Source organism: Ambystoma mexicanum, chromosome 5q (genome assembly GCF_040938575.1).
Source record: "Ambystoma mexicanum isolate Mex_15411 chromosome 5q, UKY_AmexF1_1, whole genome shotgun sequence".
In the NCBI taxonomy this organism is placed as follows: Eukaryota; Metazoa; Chordata; class Amphibia; order Caudata; family Ambystomatidae; genus Ambystoma; species Ambystoma mexicanum.
Genome location: NC_090933.1, coordinates 33,802,765 through 33,823,466, shown reverse-complemented (window position 1 = coordinate 33,823,466; position 20,702 = coordinate 33,802,765). Strand labels below are relative to the sequence as shown.

At 45.4% G+C, this 20,702-nt stretch overlaps 1 protein-coding gene across 5 annotated transcripts in view; it reads right to left on the bottom strand.

Moving 5' to 3' along the window:
* The window catches only part of LOC138497169 (uncharacterized), an 870,532-nt gene that overhangs the window by 126,334 nt on the left and 723,496 nt on the right, over nucleotides 1-20,702 (bottom strand). For all 5 annotated transcript variants that reach the window (XM_069620454.1, XM_069620455.1, XM_069620457.1 and 2 more), the window contains 2 exons: nucleotides 8,196-8,342; nucleotides 6,987-7,079 (listed from right to left, as the gene is read on the bottom strand). In XM_069620454.1, the coding sequence (XP_069476555.1) occupies nucleotides 6,987-7,079; nucleotides 8,196-8,342 (240 nt within the window). The remainder of the gene's footprint in view (nucleotides 1-6,986; nucleotides 7,080-8,195; nucleotides 8,343-20,702) is intronic.

Here is a 20,702-nt window from a genome sequence, read left to right as displayed (position 1 = left end):
CCACAAGCATCCCCAAACATGTTTCGGCCTTGTTGGGCCTCATCAGTGAGGAGTAGCTTGGGTCTCTAGGCCCAGCAGGCACGGGACCCACGTCTGGGCATACCCGTCCCACTCGGGGTGACATAGCAAAAACAAAGAGGTGATGGCTGGAAGGTTTAGAATTAATCTTAACCACTGGCATTGCTCTGGGCAACCCTCCAGACCATCGTTCTTCACCTGCCAAGCCATTACAGAAGGGGAAAGACCATATGCAAATCAGACTTGGTCCCACCCCAAAAGGGGCAGTCCAGCCCGAACTGCTTGGTCACATCCCTTCTGCACGAGACCACAAGCATCCCCAAACATGTTTCGGCCTTGTTGGGCCTCATCAGTGAGGAGTAGCTTGGGTCTCTACTTAAACTCCTGGAACTAATTGTTACCTCCCCACTCCTAACCTTCTTTTAGGCCCACAACCTGCTCTATGACAGCAATCTGGATCACCAACCCAGTGGTCTCTATCCATCCTCAACAGCCCGGACGTGCTTGCATGAGATCACTGAGGTAGTGATTTATCCTTCTGGAGCTATCTGCAGTATTTAATACTGTAGGGCATCCAAACCTGTTATCTCACTTGTATTATGCCACAGCAATTGACTCAGCTCTAGCCTGGATTCCTCCCTTCTTCATGGGCAGGACCAACGTTTTGTTCCCCTTTTTATCTATGCCTCATTCACTTTCCTACTTAATCCCTGAAGCTTCTCTGCTACCACTTTGTTTCAACCCTTACCTACGACCACTCATCTCCTGTAAAAACATGTGTTCCACATTCTATTTCTACACAGTGGTGGATGCACGCATTCTCCTTCACCAGATCAACAACTCCAACACCTCCTCTTCTCCAACTGCCTGAGAGCCATTCCCCACTGGATGAAATCCTCTTGAAGGAGACTTAATGAAACATGGCTAACATACTGATTTTGAACTACCAAAATGACCTCTCTTCCTATTCTTTCTGGCGACATCCACCATAGCTTTCTCCTTTTACTGCTCTCAAATACAAAAAGAGCTTGGGCTACAAGCTTGAAGGCTACCAAAACAAATTAATCTAGCAACAATGTCATCTTCCATGCCTAATGAAACATCTAACCTTTTTCTCCTTCCCTGATAAATTCACAGTCATCAATCAATATTCCCTATTGGGCTTGATTATGGCAATCTTTTCTTCATTTGTCTTCCTCCTGGCTCCATTTTCAAATTCCAAGCAAGGCCCATAGAATGTTTCTTCCCAACACCTCTCAGATCGTTGTACATTTCATCACCTCTCTCGTGACATTGCACCGCTCCAATGTCTTCCTGTTTCCAAGCGAACTAGGCTTTAGTCTTTGCCTCTATAACTGCATTTGTAGCATCTTGGCACCAAAGGATCACACAATTGGAGAACAATGCGCTATATGAATGCCCAAAAATAAACCAATAAATTGTATCCGTGTAATGGTACCCCCATACAACAACAAGGCTTGGGGGTGAGGGGTGTTCCCGTTATTATTATGCCTCCTCTGTTCCCCAACCTCACTAGGCACAGTTCCACTGCAATCTTATCAACGCAAAATTCACTGCAATCTTATCAACATAAGGTCAATGTCCAAACATGCTACCGAAATCTACGACCTATGTGACGGAGGCATCGACATTCTATCTGTAACTGAAACATGGCTAGATGACAATTACAAGATCACCCTCAACAACTGCCTGCCTGATGACTTCAAATGTGTCCAAGAAAACAGTAAAACCAAAAGAGGTGGTGGACTGGCAATCGTCCACAAGGAACACCTGGTTATCAAACTGGAAAGACCCATTAAGCATCGATAAATGTGAATCCTTAATCCTACGCCTATCAGTAAACCCCAGAACAAACCTGAAATTCATATTGATATACAGACCGCCAACCTACGATGCAACCTTTGTAGACGCCCTTCACGGAAGCAATCACCAACCTAGCCATCAAGCATAATCACCTGATCGTACTCAGAGATTTCAACATCTGGTTCGATGAAGAAACCACAACCACACAAAAATCTCTAATCTACAGCTAGTCAAAGGAGCAAACCACACGGCAGGACATACACTTGACGCAATCTTCGCCAATAAAAACTAATTGCCACGGCACCACCAATTCAAATTCTCTGGAGCAACCACCTCATCATTGCCTTCATAATCACACTAACCACTCCAATAAACAAGCAACAAGACAAACCACTGATCACCATGAAAAGAAATTTGAGAACCATCAAAAACTCCAACCTATCTGAACTTCTGGAACTCAGCAAACCGCAATTAACAACTATGGAAGAAGCGGACCTGGACAAAAAAGTAGCTCTACTCCAGAACTGGATCACAACAACGATCGATGAAATCGCCAAAGAAAAACCTTTCACCCCTTCACGCAAAAGAGCAACTGCAAAACGGTTCACCCCACTACTCAGCATCATGAAAAGAAAAAAAAAAAAGAAAACAGGAACTAGGATGGAGGATTAAAAACTATAATGGAAATAAATTGAAATTTCAACAACATATGCGCTTATGCAAAAAGGAAATACAAAAAGCGAAAAGGAAATACTACGACAACCAAATCTTGAATGCACCAAACACCCAAAAAGAACTCTTTAAAATCATAAGTGAAAAAAAAAACCACCTGGCTGCAACAACATGCCAACACCATCAATGAAACTATGCAATGTCCTAGCAGACCATGTCAAAAACAAAATCATTACCATCCAACAAACCATACAAAACAGACCATGCGATCAGACTACGGAACCCACCTAGCCTTACGAGGAAGGCTAAGAACAAACTCCGAAGCTTCCCTGAAATATCAGTGCAGACTTTTGTCAAACTGGTATATCAAAGAAACAAAACAGGTTCTCCTGCGGATCTCTGCCCCCCGGACATATACAAATCAATCCTCAAACAAGGAATGCCCATGAAATACCACAGGAATGTCCTCAACCTTTCAATCTTAACAGGGAAAGTACCATAATACTTCAAATCAGGGTATCTCAGGCCACTACTCAAAGATACAGCAGGAAATGTAGAAGACCTCTCCAATTACAGACCCATCTCGAACATTCCGCGTCTAGCTAAACTGCTTGAAACGTACACATAAAAAATAACCCAAGAATTTGTATAAGAGCACTACTTACTAGACCGGGACTAGTAGATTTCAGACCAATGAGAGGGCCGGAAACAGCACTTCCCTCAATATGGGATGAACTAAAAGCAAACGCAGACTCAGATAACAGTACTGCCCTGATACTTCTAGACCTCTCTGCGGCATTCGACACAGTTAACCACAACATCCTCATCACAAGATTGGAAGGACTGGGAATAACCGACAATGCCCTATTGTGGATCGATCAAATCCTTCTTAACAAACAGAACAGAGACCATATGGATGAAACCTTTCGAATCCAACCCAAGAGAATCCAACTGGATGAACTCGAACTACCTCAAACTCAACCCAGGCAAAACAGAAATAATGATCATCACAAAAAACAAAGGAGGCAACCACTACATCCCTTGGCCAAGGGAACTCGGTACAACCCAAGCTCCATCGTCGAGTGTAAAAAAACCTGGATGTCCTGATGGACAAGAAACATACTCTACACAAGTATACGCTCTACTCAAGAAATGCTTCTTTCTCCTGCGAGTGGTAAAAGGATCCTACCATTCCTGTCATTCGCCAACAAAACATTTACCGTCATCGCTCTCGTCATGTCCAGAGTAGATTACGCCAATAGCCTCTACCTGGGTATGCCTTAATGACTTCTAAAAATACTACAAAATGCGGCAGCCAGATTACTCCCCAAACTACCCCAAAGAGTACACATCACAGCAGCGCTAAAACACTACATTGGCTACCAATAAAACAGCGAATCAAATTCAAATCTATGTGCATCACGCACAGAGGAATCCACAACGAAGGCGCAGAGTTCCTGAGAGACAAATTAAGCCTACATCACCCAACAAGGACGCTCAGATCAAGCAACGACATCCGCTTGGAACCGAAACCCTACAACATAAGAAAACTTGGAGGATCTTCTTTCTCTCACCAAAAACTTGGAACGACTTAACAAAGAACATACGTAACACAAGAAATCAACTACTATTCAGGAAACTACTGGCTCTTCACTGCATAACTAGAAGAACGTCCACAGGGGCATATACATAGTTGCAAAAATGATGAGTGAAGAAACCGATCCCGGATCCCATTAAGCAATCAACTACAAACAGAATCGAAGGAAGACACTCTATGACATACCAAACTCACCAACTGAGAGATAGCTATGACAGGACGAAACTAAAGATTGAATACACAGCTAGACCAGGAAGGAAGACAATGACGATTATCAATAGCACCCTGGCCCAAATTACACACAAGCTCCAACAGACCACCGACAGAAATAGATAGCGAGAGAGTAGGGGACTGCTAATCTACAGCACCAATACCAGAGGGGGGACTCGACACACCCCGTACCTGTCGTGATGCCTGCTCCCGAGGAGCCAGGTCAGGCCCAGCGTCCCCGGAAGCAGACTTCATACTCACCAAGCAGGACCCAGCAAACCCCTATAGGGGCTCTTTGGACCTTGTCCTGGCGCCTTTGGCGCCAGGCTCATAAAAGGCACCTGTCCTGGCGCCATAGGTGCCAGGCTGATCATGGCAGAACATATGGTAATCCTTGGGTGAACTCACCTGAGGCAGACCATGCTGCATACCCACCCGAGGCAGACCATGCTGTCTGAAGCTCCAAGCCAACTAAGGCTGGGGAGGAACTATTTTCTTTCAGGAACTCTTTTCTTACTCGGGTGGGGCCAGTGGAAGAACACTCACCTGAAGCTCTTCCAAGGCTATTTAAACCACACCCGGATGGCCACACGTGCTTCGCGTTATTCTGCATCTGCAGCAGGACGCTCACCGAGTCGGCTCCTGCATCCTGGCTCCTGCCACGCCCGCCAGCCAGCACCTGGAACACCTGCAAGGAGAGAAAGGCAAGCATTAGGACATTACCTACCTTCATCCAGCATCCGGATTCTTCACTCCGTCGATCCTGCAAAAGAAAGTCAAGGGTTAGAAACGCATCTCATCGCTCGCTGCAGCGCTGCTTCCACTTACCTTCACGTGGCGCTGTCTAGCTCTTCAGCGGTCATAGGCGACATCGGCCGCATCCCAGTACCTATGGAAAAGAAAGACAATAGTTAGAAGCGCTCCGCTTCTCACGCTGCCGCGCCGCTTCCACTTACCTTCACGTGGCGCCGGCAACCTTTTCAGCGCCCATAGGCGACATCGGTCGCATTCAAGACCTACGGAGAAAAAGGACAAAACAAGGTGAGCAACGAACTAATTGCAAAAGGACAGATTACTCACCTTAAGTCTTACCTGAATTTTGTTGGGACCTCAGTTCCCTTTTCGGGTCGGAGCGGCTTTTCTGGCTTTTCCGTACCCTGGCCCCTATGGGGAAATAAGACACACTCATTAAGGTGTCGGAGCAAACCACTACGGCACACCTTCATTAAAAGTACTCACCTGAGCTTACCTCGGCAAATCCATTCCTCCACACGGATTCCTCACCTAGTCCCTGAAAATTAAACAAAGGCCAAGGGACAAATAAGACTTGATCTTTTGAACTATATACTTACGGCAGCATTTTGGTAAAGGCAAGCAGACATCGAACCCTCGCCAAATCCGAGATCCAGTGAAGTAAGTGGAAATCTACGGGCCCCTGCGTCAGAAGCAGGATGGAGAGCTCGTCCATACAGAAATTAAGGTGAGAGTCTGCGGAAGGCACAGCTAGGGTTCGAGGAGGGTGAGAAGGGGAAAAAGGGGGGAATCTCACACACAATTTAGCAGACAGTTAACTCCCTTTTCCCATCTACAGAAGGATTATTCTACGGGCCAGACAGACGAGGTTTGGGGGTCCAGTCCAGTCCATCTTCCAAGCACTACGCTTTACCGTGGAAGAAGTTGTAGCAGTCCAGAACGGGTCGGCGCCTCCGTGGGAATCAGGTGAGCGTTACAGTACCATTACACTAAGTTCAAATACAACATAGCCAGCAACGCGCCACGCCATCACTTACAACAATTAGATGGACAAGAAAGGAAAGTGGCAATTAAGATTACCTACAGGAATGCCCGTTAAATAGAACAAGACCTGCAATGGCTTAGGATATGTAACCTACTAACCCAATCTCAAATCTCTGCAAACCTAACTCACCTGAAAATCCACACATATTTTCTCGCCCAGCAAACCGCACACACTTCATCACACTGCAACAACAACTAACAAACAACACATAAACTGCACCAACATCACACGAGGTCTCGCATCGGTCCGATACTCACACCAAAGCTCAGTGCACAGTGAAAACCAAACTGAAGCCGCCAATAGCACACCACTTCTCTCACTTTCCTACTCCCTCTTCACACGACTAACCTAACCCGTCCGCCTTGTTATTTTACAGATCCGCCTGAGTGCCTGGGACCAATTCCGTTAGTGACGGTGCGCTGTATACACCTTTGACATTTAACACAGTTGTGCAAGTGATTACATGGATGATACAGCTGAACTGGCTATGGGACAGATAATAAAGCTTGTCCATTTACTGCCATGATCATACAACACATGATCAATGTTATGAGGTTGTAGCAACTAGCTGACTTTCTAAAAAAGATTTTCATCTGCACCCTTTTGGAAGTATGCCAAATCTGCATGGTTTATTAGTGTGTATCTCAGAACTTAATGTTGATTTGACTGCCAACTCCACAGATAATGCCTACTCCTGCTTTAGTGACTTTTACATTTGTTAAATCATGAGTCTTCTTCAGTGTGTTTTAATGGAAGAAAGAGCAAATGGCACTTCTCTGCTAAAATTACCCTGCGACCATAAAATGTATCTGGTTCCTTGGACATTGAATCTGATTTAAATTGAAGCATTGATAGGCTTACACTTACCAAGTGATGCAGGATAGACAACACCGTTGGCAGAGCATCTATCATTTCCACAGATCCCTGGCCGATTGCGAACTCGGTAAACAGCATCAGGGGCTGGTGGAAAAAAGATGTGAGTTGGGAATTAGAGATGCAATGCTTCAAAAGGAGTACCGTTCACTCATGTGCTGTATTCTTGTTCTTTTCCTGCTACCGCCACAGAGTCCTGCCAATTTACTGCAGGATTACAAGTGGGGTCAATGTCCATAGGGATCCATGGGGATCTTGGAGGATTTGTGCAAGAGGTAATCCCACCACAATACATTTTACATTTGGTAAATCGTTTAGGATTTACCTCCACTACATCTGCAAAATCAGAATTCAGTAGTGCAGGAAAACTGTCCGTAATTTCCATTTCCACCAAATAAAGTGGTAGTAACATAATGACAGCACAGACTGTGCAGCATTGCAGAACTCATATTGAGGCCCAATGTTGCAGTGCATATTTGGAAGTGAGAGGATTATTTATTTACCTTTACAGTACTTCTTTGGTTGTTAACTGTTTTGTTATTTACATTAGAAGGTGATGTGTGTTAGATGCAAAATGTGCACTTTCCCTATAGCATTGATGGCACAGATCATTAAAAAGCCATTGACAATATGCCATCTTACCAATAGACTGGCTTGTGCATGCCTGAGGTCAAGCACATTTTTCAGTGTGGTTTGCTGGTGCTGCATAGAGGAAAGCTTCTGAAGTGCCAAATGGATGTGTGGGAAGTCTTTTGGTAGAGCTGAAGGACCAGTGGGGGCACAAGGGAGGAGCCAGAAAGTGGGGATGGAAAATTAGAGGTTTACAGCAAAAGGAAAATAGAAATGTGGAAGTTTTAGAAACCACCACATGCAGTGGCAACATAAAATAGAACCATCAATAATTTTGTGAGGTTTTGAACTTGGCGCAGCAGTATTGAATCATCTTCTCCAGCAGCATTTGTTATCCAATACCGGACATGCACTTGTGACACATTGAACACATGCTTTCTATGTTGCTTCTTTCAACTCAGAGCTGCTTACCTTTCCTTCAAAGCGTTGCTTAGCAACATGCAGCATATTGTCCACGACCTCTGTATTTGTTCCAAGGTACAAGGGCTGAAGTCTACTTGGGTACTTGTCCTGGGGGTCAGTTTAAAATCCACTGATGAGATAAAATGTGCACATGGTGGAGTCCAAACTCACCTGGATCAGGTGAACCGACATGTTCATAGGCAACCTCTGCTGTAGTTTCCTCATCTCCTCAGATACCCACACAAGTTCTACTCCTAGCACTGCAGATGGCAGGATGGAGGCCAATGATCCCAGTGTAATAAGAAATTGTGCATTGATCTGTGGGAAGGAACAGAGGACAAATATAATCACTAAAGTATGCTGCTAGAGAAAAGGGTACTGGATAGGGATTCAATCTAATGACACATAGGTTTAGCTAGGTGTTAATCCTCACTTGCCAGAATACTTCACACATTTATATTATGTATTTAGGTGTTATGTAACAGTTTAGAGGTTGCCTTGTTGGCTCTTAGCAACATGGAGTCTTAACTGTATTTTGTACATTCCATCTAATCCTCTGAGATATTGTGTGTGAGTGCACCTTGGTTCTGTTTTCAAGTGTGGTATCACATTATGATCAAATCGTGGATAGTACATCAGACAGCCAGCAAAGAATTCTCAATAGGGGAAGTGCAGCATTGATTATATTGTGCGGATACAGGGTTTTCCCTGAAGGAGACAAAGGAAGTCAGAAGTGAAGTAGCCCAGCAAATTCAAGGTGAGGGTGCTGCATTCTATAGATTTGTTCACAATTCTTGTTTTATCTGAATTTAATCTGGAGGGTAGTCCTGCTTCTGATAGAACAAAGGTTCTGGGGTTTTTATTAGCAGGATCAGTGCTTGCAAGTGTTCAGGGCTTTTGGCCCTATATACTTACTAGTGGATTAATAGGATTTTGAACTTCATTATATGTCCAACAGGCAGTGAAGCTCTTTCATAGCATGTCTCATGATCAAGCTGAGTCTACTGCTTTCATGTGGGTTTTCTTCGGATGCAACCCTATAAACAATATTACGGTTATCCAAGTTGACCAGTACAAGCATTCTCCTGAGTTCCAGCTGATGGACTGATGGTTGGACTTCTGACGCAAGAGGGCATTCCTGGGAATCACAATTTTAGGTTGGTGTTCTTGACAATTAAGTAGTTTATTTACTTTCTCTATTACAGATAGGGCTGCTCCTATTACTAGTGTGATAGTCATTTCAAAGATATGCGTTTTCTTTTTGTTTCGCTCATATCCATGATCTCATAGTTGGCCCTGTTTAGATATCAGGAAGCAGATGATACTTGCTGGTGTTTGTGAATGTACTAAGACTTGTTCTCCGGATTTAGATAGAAATAGATCAGTGTCCAGTGATTACTCTTGGCAGAGACACCATGTAGATTTTGAAGTTGAAGGGGATCAAGAAGATGCTTCTGCCCCTTCAATCTGCCATTTTTAAACCCAAGTGACCATACCAAAGCAATGCATGTCAGTTTAAAAGGAATGTATGTGGCTGACCCAACCTCCAACCTTCCAATCGATAGTATCATGACTGCAGTTTCCTAATTTATTTTAACCCTTTCCTACCTTACCATCATGCACGATCCCCTCATGCGCATTGTTGAAGTTATACCCCCCCTCGCCCCTGCTTTCCAACACGAACACTTTCCTACACCAAGACAGACAACAGACCAACACTAGGGCTGTTTACCTGACATGTCCCAACACAAGGGTCAGGCAGAGTTAGGCAATTCATAATTACTATGCACACCTGACGGCCCTTTACCTTCCCCAAAGGGATAAAAGGCAGCGCACGAAAGCACACTTCGAGCAAGGCCGAACACACAAGAAAGCAGCTATTACGGACCGGCAGTTCAGGCGGAGGAGAAAGGCAGAGAGACCTGGCGGGAGGACGAAGAGGGAATTGCCCTTGCCCTTTAAAACTCAGATCTGCAAAACCTCCGAAAGGAAGGCATAAGACTGGGAAGTCCAGCTGGCATGTTGTGTGACAGGTGTCAGCGGCACAAAGGGCCCTCCCGCGCTGATGATCAAAGCGGGGAGAAGCGCTTGCCGCCGTGCTGCCGTCCTTGACTTATGACACAAGAAACTCCAACAGTTCAGCACAGCCAGTGAGTCGGAGAAGACAGATGGTAAAACCAAACTGTGCTGGGCCCAAGGTTGCAGGATGCAACCTTGTTGAACAAAGAACTTGTGTAGTTGAACATTAAAGGAACCATAGTAAAAGGTTCAGAAGCAGAGTGGTCAGGCATCGACGCTCATTTGAAGGACTCTGACTGAAGCCTTTTTTGTGTTGTGTTGTTTTGTTGAAACTATGAAAACCAAGAGGCCTTAGGAGAGGCTAGTGTGAAGTGTCAAAGTGGTCAAGCAAAACCCCTCGTACACTCGAAAGTCTTTGACATATCGGAGAAAACTGAACTGGGAAACTGGCAAATGTGAACCTGACAAAGGGATACTTGCGAGTTGAGGGTAAAACAGTGATATACCCGTGAACATTGTGATAACATGTTTGAACCTGGCTGAGGGATGTCCACAATGGATAGTTGGATAAAAACGACATTGAGACTGTTAAATGATACTTTTTTGAGTGAAAGGCTGTAGTGAACCTGATTGAGGGAGGCTAACATTACAACAAGGATCAGAGCCCGGCTGAGGGGGATCCAAGGGGCGAAGAGCAATCGCCTGACGTGAAAGATTACCAAAGGAACTTTTGTTTTGTTTAGTGTTTATGGTTCAGCAGGTCTTCTAATGCAAGAGACTTTGCCGGAAAGAGACTTGGCCACAGAAGGTCCTGGCATCGTTGAAAGGAACTGTAACCTCGTGCTGGCGAGGCACAGGAGTGTGCTGTGCTCAAATGTCCTGCCTTGTCCTGTGCGAAAAATGTAGGGAAGGGAGACCCCGGCTACAACATCCTGACTTATCATTTGTGAACACTTCTTTCTTTTCTTGTGAACACTATCCCACACTCTTTTTGAAATTAGCTCTAAGGATTGGTAATAGGTTTTTAGTATAGGTGCTTTTATTTGACAAGACACCACTAGGACTGCCTTATTATTTTTTGATGGTCGTAGCTTGCTCCCATCTTAGATTTAGGTTGAGATTAGGTGTTTTCCCAACCCATTTATACAGTTTGATAAACACCCTTGAACTGTGATCACTTGTGTCTGTCTTTACTGTTGTCACCATGAGTTCCTTACAACTACCAAAGGCTAAGTGGTACATTTAAAGCCCTAAAGACTCCCTGAGTCCCAAAAATAAACCATCTTTTCAGGAAGTTAGGCAGATGATGGAGGCTAACCTAATCGAACATTCTTCTAGCCCCTGGTCCTCCCCTATCATGTTGGTGGCAAACCTGATGGGAATTGGAGGTTTTGCATCGACTTTAGAAAGGTGAATGTCATTTCTGCTTTCAACGCTTACCCAATGCCACGTATTGACAGGTAATGCTGTCTATCTCTCCACTATAGACCTTATGAAAGGCTATTGGCAAATTCCCTTGCATGGGCCTGATAAAGAGAAAACTGCCTTTGCTACTCCCATCGGCCTGTTTCAATTCAAAGTATTGTAATTTGGTCTGCATGGAGCTTCTGCAACATTTCAAAGATTAATGGACCGAATTTTACTACCTTATTCAAACTTTTTCAGAGCCTATATAGACGATATTGTGATACACATTAAAACTTGGGAAGATCATTTGAACCACCTTTACACTGTCACACGGGTACTTAGAAAAGCAGGCCTAACCGCAAACCCCAGAAAATACAAACTGGCTCAGTCTGCAGTTAAATACCTAGGGTTTTTTGTGGGTAATGGTACTGTTCAACCCCAGCACTAAAAGGTTATGGCTATCTTGAATACCCCCACACTGAAAAAATAAAGACATAAGAGTATTTTTGGGGTTGATCGGCTACTATCACCGGTTTATCCCAAATTTCTCTAGCAAGACCTCACGATTATCTGACAAACTTACAAATGCAGAGCCCCAAAAGATCAGGTTGGAGGAAGATGAGATCTCTTACAACACTCTAAAACATACCCTATGTCAGAGCCCCCTTTTCAGAGTAGCAGACTTTTCCAATGAATTAATTCTACAAACGGACGCTTCCTTGATGGGTCTAGAGTCCGTGCTTTCCCAAAACCATGACGGACTCGAGCATCCCATTTTGTATATCAGCAGGATGCTATCTCCTAGGGAGAAGAATTATTTGGTCATAGATCTTGAGGCACTGGCAATCAAATGGCCTGTACTCCATCATAAATACTGTTGGTTATTAGTACATATCATAAATTCCTTGGTACACTTTGCAATTAGTCACAAGCACAATTTATTCTGATCCAAAGTATTTCTAATTCCAGCCAACACGTGTTTCGACACAAGGTTGTTTTCAAGGCTGTCAATTGGTACATGATTGTAAAAAAAACATATAAAACTAAAAAATGTCAAATGAGTTGCCATTAAATACCATGTTTGTAAATGCGGGGCAGGCAGGTAAGACAGCAAAAGCAGCAAACAAAAACAAAAACAAAAAAGGTATACATGAAGAGCTCATTCCAAAGTTTTTGTTATGTGCACCCTCTTCTTAAGAAACCCTCTGCTGACCCTTCCTGTCCAGCTAACTATCGCCCAATCTCCATCACTCCTTTCCTGGGCAAACTCCTGGAAAAGCGGGCCATCTCCCAGTTTTATCTTCACACTGAATCTGTTGGTTGTCTCCATGACCACCAGTCTGGCTTCAGAGCTGCCAGAAGCACAGAAACTGCTCTCCTGAACATCTGCGAAGACCTGCTCTCTAACCTTGATTCCAACACCCCCTGTGTCCTCATCTTACATGATCTCTCTTCTGCCTTCAACACGGTCAACCATGCCATCCTGTTCAACTGTCTCCGTGATAACCTGGGGATCAGCGGTCAAGCCCTGGCGTGGCTGACTTTTCTCTCCGATCGACACTCCCAGGTCCAACTCCGGTCCTTCCTCTCCTCTAACTCTACCTGTGGTGTTCACCAGGGGTCTAACCTCTCTCCCTAGCTGTTCAACCAATACCTGGCACTTCTTGCCCACCGCATTGCCGCACTCGGCCCCAACTTCCAGTGCTATGCGGATGACACTCAGCTCATTTTCAGGCTACCCTCAGCCACCTCTTCTCCCTCTCTCATCTCTGACTGTCTGTCCGCCATCCAGGAGTGGTGTGCCGCCAATGATTTCTGCCTGAATGCCAGCAAGACTGAGATTCTCCTCATCGGCACACCCACACCCTCCTTTCCTGTCGCTCTCTGGCCAGCCTCTCTTGGCCCTCTCCCTGCTCCCACCTGTGAGTCTAAAAACCTAGGGGTCATCTTTGACTCCACACTCTCTTTCTCTCCTCACATCTCTGATGTCTCTAAGAAGTCACACTACCAGCTGCACCTCCTCAGAGGTATTCTTCCTTTCCTCGCCTTCCCCCACAAGCTCACTGTCTCCAGAGCTCGGGTTCTCTCTAGGCTGGACTATTGCAACAGCCTCTTTCTAAATTTGACTGCTTCAACTTTCCGCCCTCTGCAGCTCACCCAGAACTGGACTGCGAGACTTGTCCTTGGACTCAAGCCAAGGGATCGTATCTCTCCAGGAATGAAATCTCTGCACTGGCTCCCAGTGGCTGTGAGGATTAAGTTCAAAACCCTCTGCATCGTCCACAAGGCCTCCTGGGGCTTGGGGCCTGGGGCCTCAATACCTTCAACTCTTCCCAAATATCTTCCTTCTCAAGCTCTTCGCTCATCTGCCTCCAACTCCCTCAGGGTCAGTCGCTTCTCCAAGCAACGAGTTGGTGGTAGATCACTTTCTTCGGCCGGAGCCTCCCTCTGGAACAGCCTCCCTGCCCCCCCTGAAACTTGAGGAGAACCAGCTCTGGTTCCCGGAAGCACCTCAAAACCTTCCTCTTTGCTTCCGCTTTTTCTCCTCCTCTCCCCTGCTGATTTCCTGGCGGATACTGAAACTGCACTGGTTTACCTGGCCACCCTGTGATCTCAGGCCCTGGTCCCCCTCTCCGATCTGATGACACCTGGCCTAGTAGGATCGTTGTCTGTCTTCCCTCTGTTCCCCCTCCCTTGCCTCATTGCGCCTTTAAACACTTGTGTATAGGCGCGTTATAAATGCCATATGATATCATGTGTAACATGTATTTTGTTGTCCAATTCCCCTCAGCTGGTGATACAAGTGATCAGTGTTCGACATTCTGAGCCCCTGTTGTGGATTACGTGAAGCACTCGGAACCCCCACTGCAATCATTTAAAGTAGATACAAGCTGAAGCGTTAATATTTCCCATATGTGGCGCTGGTAAGTCATTGTGACGGCTAATGTTAGCTGGTGGGCAGTTATATGAGTTATTGATGTAGCCGAGTGGTAGAACCCAGTGCTTTCAGCCATGCTGCCCCAGTGGCTATAGAGTAAAAATTAGGACTTACCAATTCTGGTATAATGAGATATAAGGTATACGCGAGTCTGATACTATAAAAAAGATCCAGTTTGATCCATAATATTATATAGTGCTGAAGTTCACTTACCCTATGGGTACGAGTAACTTCTTGAAGGAAAGAGGTGCTATACTGTTATCATATAGTCAAATGCTCAGTGGTCACTGTAAACAGGGAGGGGTCGTTATTGCATGGGACTAATTAACAGTACAGTTGCCCACTAAGTCTATTGCCCAGCCAGACCCAGTGAATCACCTGAAGCTTCTCTGGCATCCGATTTATTTCCTTTTGGATGCAATAGAGAATCTTGTGTACAGCTTCTTCTATAAACCTGCAAAAATCAGGAATCATAAGTGATGTGTCCTGGGTCAACATATTAACATTTTTACTTGTTATAAAGCCCTGCATGAGGCAGGGAATCATTTGCTACATGTATTATTGGCACCATTCGTCAACTATCCAATTATAGTGCCAAAGTCATCTATGCCTCCCAATTACGGGTCTCAGAACATTTACCAAATACGTTACTAAACAAGCTGCTGTTTAGGATTTCAACAGGTTAGAAATAAGTAACAAAAAGACTGTCATCTATACTCAATTCTTACCTTGTTAGCAGTAAATGGTAAGGACAGGAAAGTTCCCAGGCACCTCGCGAGTGTAGAGCAGGTGGGTGCCATTTTGCTTGTTTATTTATATGGTTGACCATGCGTGTGACATCACACACACGTTACTTTACTGTTTTCAGTTGCTATTCCGTCAATATTACCATCCCCAGAGTCACGGTATTGCCTGTGCCATATTTATTTATTGTTTGCTGGTTGCGCGCTTATACAATAAGAATATACTGTTTCAAAGCGCCCATGTCTTGATGAGAATGCCATCAAAGTTTAACTGACATATTCCAATTGTGTTGCATAATCGTAACTAAATCTCCCAATAAGATAGCCTATCCAAATGATCTCTGCCTTTGTAATAATTTTGGCATTACTATGTCCACTATTTATTAGCATTGCTACTGTTAAGAAGCAAAATACAGCAGACAGTCTGGGGTGATTAGTGTTACAAACATATATTATAGTGATTGGTATACATAATATTACATTCCTGCCATCATCTGGGTACAGTTTCACAAGAACACATGCATCTCATGTTCTGTGTTTAGACCCTCGATTGTACTGCGCAAGTTACATTTACATTTTGATTCTATACGCCTGAGTTTCAATTTCAAATCGCCCTCTCTTTTACCATATTTGGCCTTCATTAATCCAATGAATCTAAGATCACCTTTATCATGCATCGGGGGACATTCTTGCCAATGCACTGCCAGCGGTAGTTTGGGATCTTGGCTACTGAGCCTAGCTAGATGCTCTATGACTCCAATTGGTAACTGTCTTTTGGTGTTTCCACTATACAGTGTCTTACATACACAGATTATGGCATATACTACAAAAGTTGTTTTAGAGTTCATAAAGTCATTAATATTAATCTCTGTGCCTTCCTTATGAATATATGTCACAGTCCGTATGTGCATACATGCACATGCTGCAAAAGTACCACACTTGTGAAAACCTGTCAATGTACGCAACCAGTCACTTCCACTGCCTGTGTTGTGACTGTTGGTATCAAGAAATGAGGGACACCGTTTGTTCCTGATGGTGGGAACTCTTGTGAACTCAAAATTTAGGCTTGTGGTCTAAGTATTGCCAAAGATCGGAATCCATGCATAGAATGTGCCAATGTCTTTGCACTATTTTGTAAAGGGTATGAGAATCCTTGGAATGTTGTGTAATGATATCTATAGTTTCACCCCTGGTATTATTCTTTTTGTGGGTTGATCATTAACACACTCAATCTGACCAGTTCCTTAACCTTGTCATGAGATCTCCAGACTACATCTGGTTGGTAACCCTCGCTTTAAATCGCTCTGTGAGAAGTTGACATTCCCTATTAAATTGAACATCCTCATTGCAATTCCAGAGCACCCGATAGAACTCCCCTGTCGGTATGTTGGTAACATTGGATTTTCTGTGGCGGTTTTCTCCATGTAAGGTGGAGTATACCTCTGTAGCCTTGCAAAATGTTGTCTGTGTTTGGTTGTTCTCTATGCAGATGTGTAAATCAAGAACATCTATATTGGTGTATCAGAGTGTCCTTAAGGGTAATGCCAAAAGTGTTGTCATTCAAATAATCAATGTATCTTGCAAATCCTTGCAGAGTGCCATGCAAATAATGATAATATTGTCAATGTATCGCCTCCATGTAATAATATTATCTAAAAATTTGTTGTTACTGAGCGCATGTGTTTGTTCATACTGTGCCATGAATAAGTTGGCCAGTGATGGGGCATATGTAGCCCCCATTGCTACTCCTTTAGTTTGTGTCATGATTCCTGTCACGAGACCCCGTTCTTGCAACCTCGGTGCCGCTTTAGGTTCCCACCATTCCCCCTCTATATCCCGTTTACCTCCACATTCCCGACGGCAGCAGTTTGGTGATCAGATCAGGCACACCCGGAAGAGGAGAGGTTTGGACGGTCACCCGAGATCCTTGCGACCGTTCCTCCACTGGCAAGTACCATGGCGTTATTCAATGGTGTGCCGTGGACATCGGCCCTACCTGGTTTCGCGTCGGTCTCCGCGTCACGTGATCAGGAAGAAGCGAGTACCTGATATCAACACGGAACACGCGCCATGTGACTCGGGTCACATGACTCATCAGTGCAGTTAAGAGGACCAGGTAAGCGCTCAAACAACGCTTCACAGCTGCTTCACTACGAGTACTGTTTGGCGCTTCGTTTCTTTGATATCTACGGCTAAAATTGACTACGGACAGCTTTACAGATTCCTTTGTCTCTCCCTCAAACTGTCATACTGTTTTGTCTTTCCTGGAACTTCGACTCTTGGCTCCATTACCTGGTTTTGATCTGGATTCCCCTGGACTTGTCGTTACCTGCTGGCTTCTAACTTTGGATTGTTTGTTGGACTGCTTACGGATCAACCTACGTGGCACACTGATCATTGGTCCTCTCTGCTGGCTCAGGTGTTAATACTCCATCCAGAGTGCTTCTTAAGACTTACCCTCCTTCTGCTGCCGCCGGTTATCTGCAGGCTCCTGCCCCCATTGTCCCACCCGGGTTATGGTAGGCATCCGTTCCCCTTCCATATAGGTAAGCCTTATTGTGGTGCCTCTCTGGTGTTCTGATTATTATACTGCGTTGCCATTGTCTTATATGTACTCCTTGCTTGCCTTATAGTGGTCAGGGGTCCTTCCGGCGTTCCTGGTTCCAGTCTGACGGCACTCAACACCTGTGGCCTCAAGGACTGCACGGGCAGTTGTCTTACTATCTTCCCGTGTGGTACTTGGGGACGGAGGTTCTATAATCTACACGACCTTCAAGACAGAACAGACTGTGAAGCCTGATTGGTCGTCCAGATTATGGAAGCCTCAGCCAGGGATCCCGTGACCGCTCCAATGCAAGCCGTCACGCCCCTTAGGACAGATATGGCTGCAGCCACAACCACACTCCACCACTGCCTCAACTCCCTACAGAGGGCACGGCACCCATTACCAGCAGATTCTGAGTTTGGGGATACTACACCCCAAAACCCAGGTCCCTCCATGACCCCCGCAGCTCCTGTTCCAGTGGTGGTTCCCACCCAATTCACTCTAGCAGCCCCGGAAAGGTACCATGGCGATCCCAGAAAGTATCGCACATTCCTAAATCAGTGTAAGATCCACTTCCTCTGCCGACCCCAGGCGTTCCCCGACTCTACCACCAAGGCTGCCTTTTTGCTTTTTGACTGGTGTGGCAGCAACCTGGGCGAATCCTTTGCTAGAAAACGACCATCCAGCCCTCTATGATTTTGACCTCTTGGTGAGCGAGATGGCCAAGGTGTTTGACACTAGGTACAAGGCTCAATCCAGGGACCTGGAACTGTTGGATCTTACTCAGGGCAGACAAACCCTCATTGAATATATAACATGTTTCAATCAGTTGTCTGCAGAAACATCCTGGCCCGAGAACAAGAAGGCTGTGGTTTTCCATAAGGGATTATGTAGCACTATGAAAGACGCCCTCTCGGTAGTACCATCTCTTCCAGCCGTTTACCCTGATTTGGTCGATCTGGCTTTGCAGGTAGACGCCCGAAGAACTGAGCGTCGGGCAGAAGCTGGTCTTTCTGGCAATCACTCTCTTCCTCCACCAGATGCACCCATTGAACCCATGCAAGTAGGTGGGATACGTAGTCCCATAACCCATGTTGAACGAGTACGCAGAAGAACAGACAATGCCTGTTTTTTCTGCAGTCTCAATGGGCATTATGTCAAGGAGTGCCCTCGTCGACCAAAGAACAAGAACCAGGGTTTTCAGAAAGCTCACCCTTGAAAGTGGGGGTAAGGGCGAGCACTTCTCCGATCCCCTCTGAAGCCATCCCCACTTTCGGTCCCATAAGACCAATCATAGTCCGAGCTCTGTTAAAACCTACCAGTGACTGCACACATTCTGTACATATTGTGATCGACTCAGGGGCTACTGGTTGCTTTATAGATATCACACTGGCCAATACACTTAACCTACCACTAATCGCTAAGAAACACCCCGAGCCGGTACAGGCTGTTGATGGGACCTCCCTCGCTTCCGGCCCAATCAAGCAACAAACCGCCCCCCTGAGGTAGTCATACAGGGTACACATAAGGAAATGCTTTCCTTCGACCTCATTTCCACACCTCAGTTCGGGGTCATTTTAGGCATCCCGTGTTTACGACAACATAACCCGTTGATCCACTGGGGTAAAGGTCAAGTTCTTTTTGAATCGGAAACATGCCAACACTACTGTCTTGTGGAACCCAAGGGAATGCCCAACCCTGCACAAGCCCTTGGGGCTGTTGCCTTTCTGGCAATTGGCGAGGACACTGACTCACCTACGGCCTCGCATATGGTAGGTGCAGTCCTAGCCAGTATACCCACAGCATATCATGACTTCCAAGCTGTGTTTGACAAGGCTTCGGCAGAGGTCCTCCCGCCACATAAGCCATACGATTGCCCCATAGACCTGGTCCCCGGTGCTTCAATACCAAAAGGCTGGATCTATTCCCTGTCACCATCCGAAGAGCTGGCCCTAAAGGAATAAATACAACAAGCCTTACGCTTGGGCCACATCCGACCCTCAACTTCACCCGCAGCAAGCCCTATATTCTTTGTCCCGAAAAAAGAGGGGGATCTCCGCCCTTGTGTGGACTACAGGCGGCTAAACTCCATCACGATCAAGAACCGTTACCCCATCCCTCTCATTTCCACGCTCTTAGACTAACACATGCCTCCATTTACACCAAACTGGATCTCTGGGGGGCGTATAATCTGATCTGTATATGCAAAGGGGATGAGTGGAAGACAGCATTCTGCACCCGTCAAGGTTTATTCCAGTATACAGTGATGCCGTTCGGGTTATGTAATGCCCCAGCCACTTTTCAACGTATCATAAATGATGTGTTCAGCGACATCTTAGACACTTATGTTGTAATCTATCTAGATGATATTCTTGCGTTCTCCCCTTCCCTGGAGGAACACATCATCCACGTTAGAGAAGTGTTATCCCGACTAAGCAAGAACGCACTGTTTGCCAAACCTGAAAAATGCCAATTTCATACAAAAGAAGCTCAGTTCTTGGGGTTCCATATATCACCAGGAGGAAGACTATGAATCAGTCTAAGATCCGCGCAATCACGGATTGGCCTGTTCCGATGAATCTTAAGACACTGCAGTCCTTCCTAGGATTTGCTAATTTTTATCGGCATTTTATTGCCGGTTTTTCTTCCATTGTTGCCCCTTTAACAGCCTTGACCAGTCCCCTTGTCCCTTTCCATTGGTCTACCGTAAATCAGGCAGCCTTTGAGTCTCTTAAAACATCCTTCACCACAAACCCAGTCCTCCAACACCCAGATCCAGAACTGTCATGATGCCTACCCCCGGGCATCCGGATCAAGTCCATCAGCCCCGGGAGCAGGCATCCAGATACTCATTAAAACCCCAACAGCCCCGGCTTGGATTCAGTCCTGGCGCCTTAGGCGCCAGGCTCATCATAGAAATCAGTCCTGGCGCCATAGGCTCATAGACTTTACTTACATTATGCAGACCATACTGCAAATGAGTCCAAGCCAACGTGAGGCCTGGATGGGACTATTTTATTACAGAG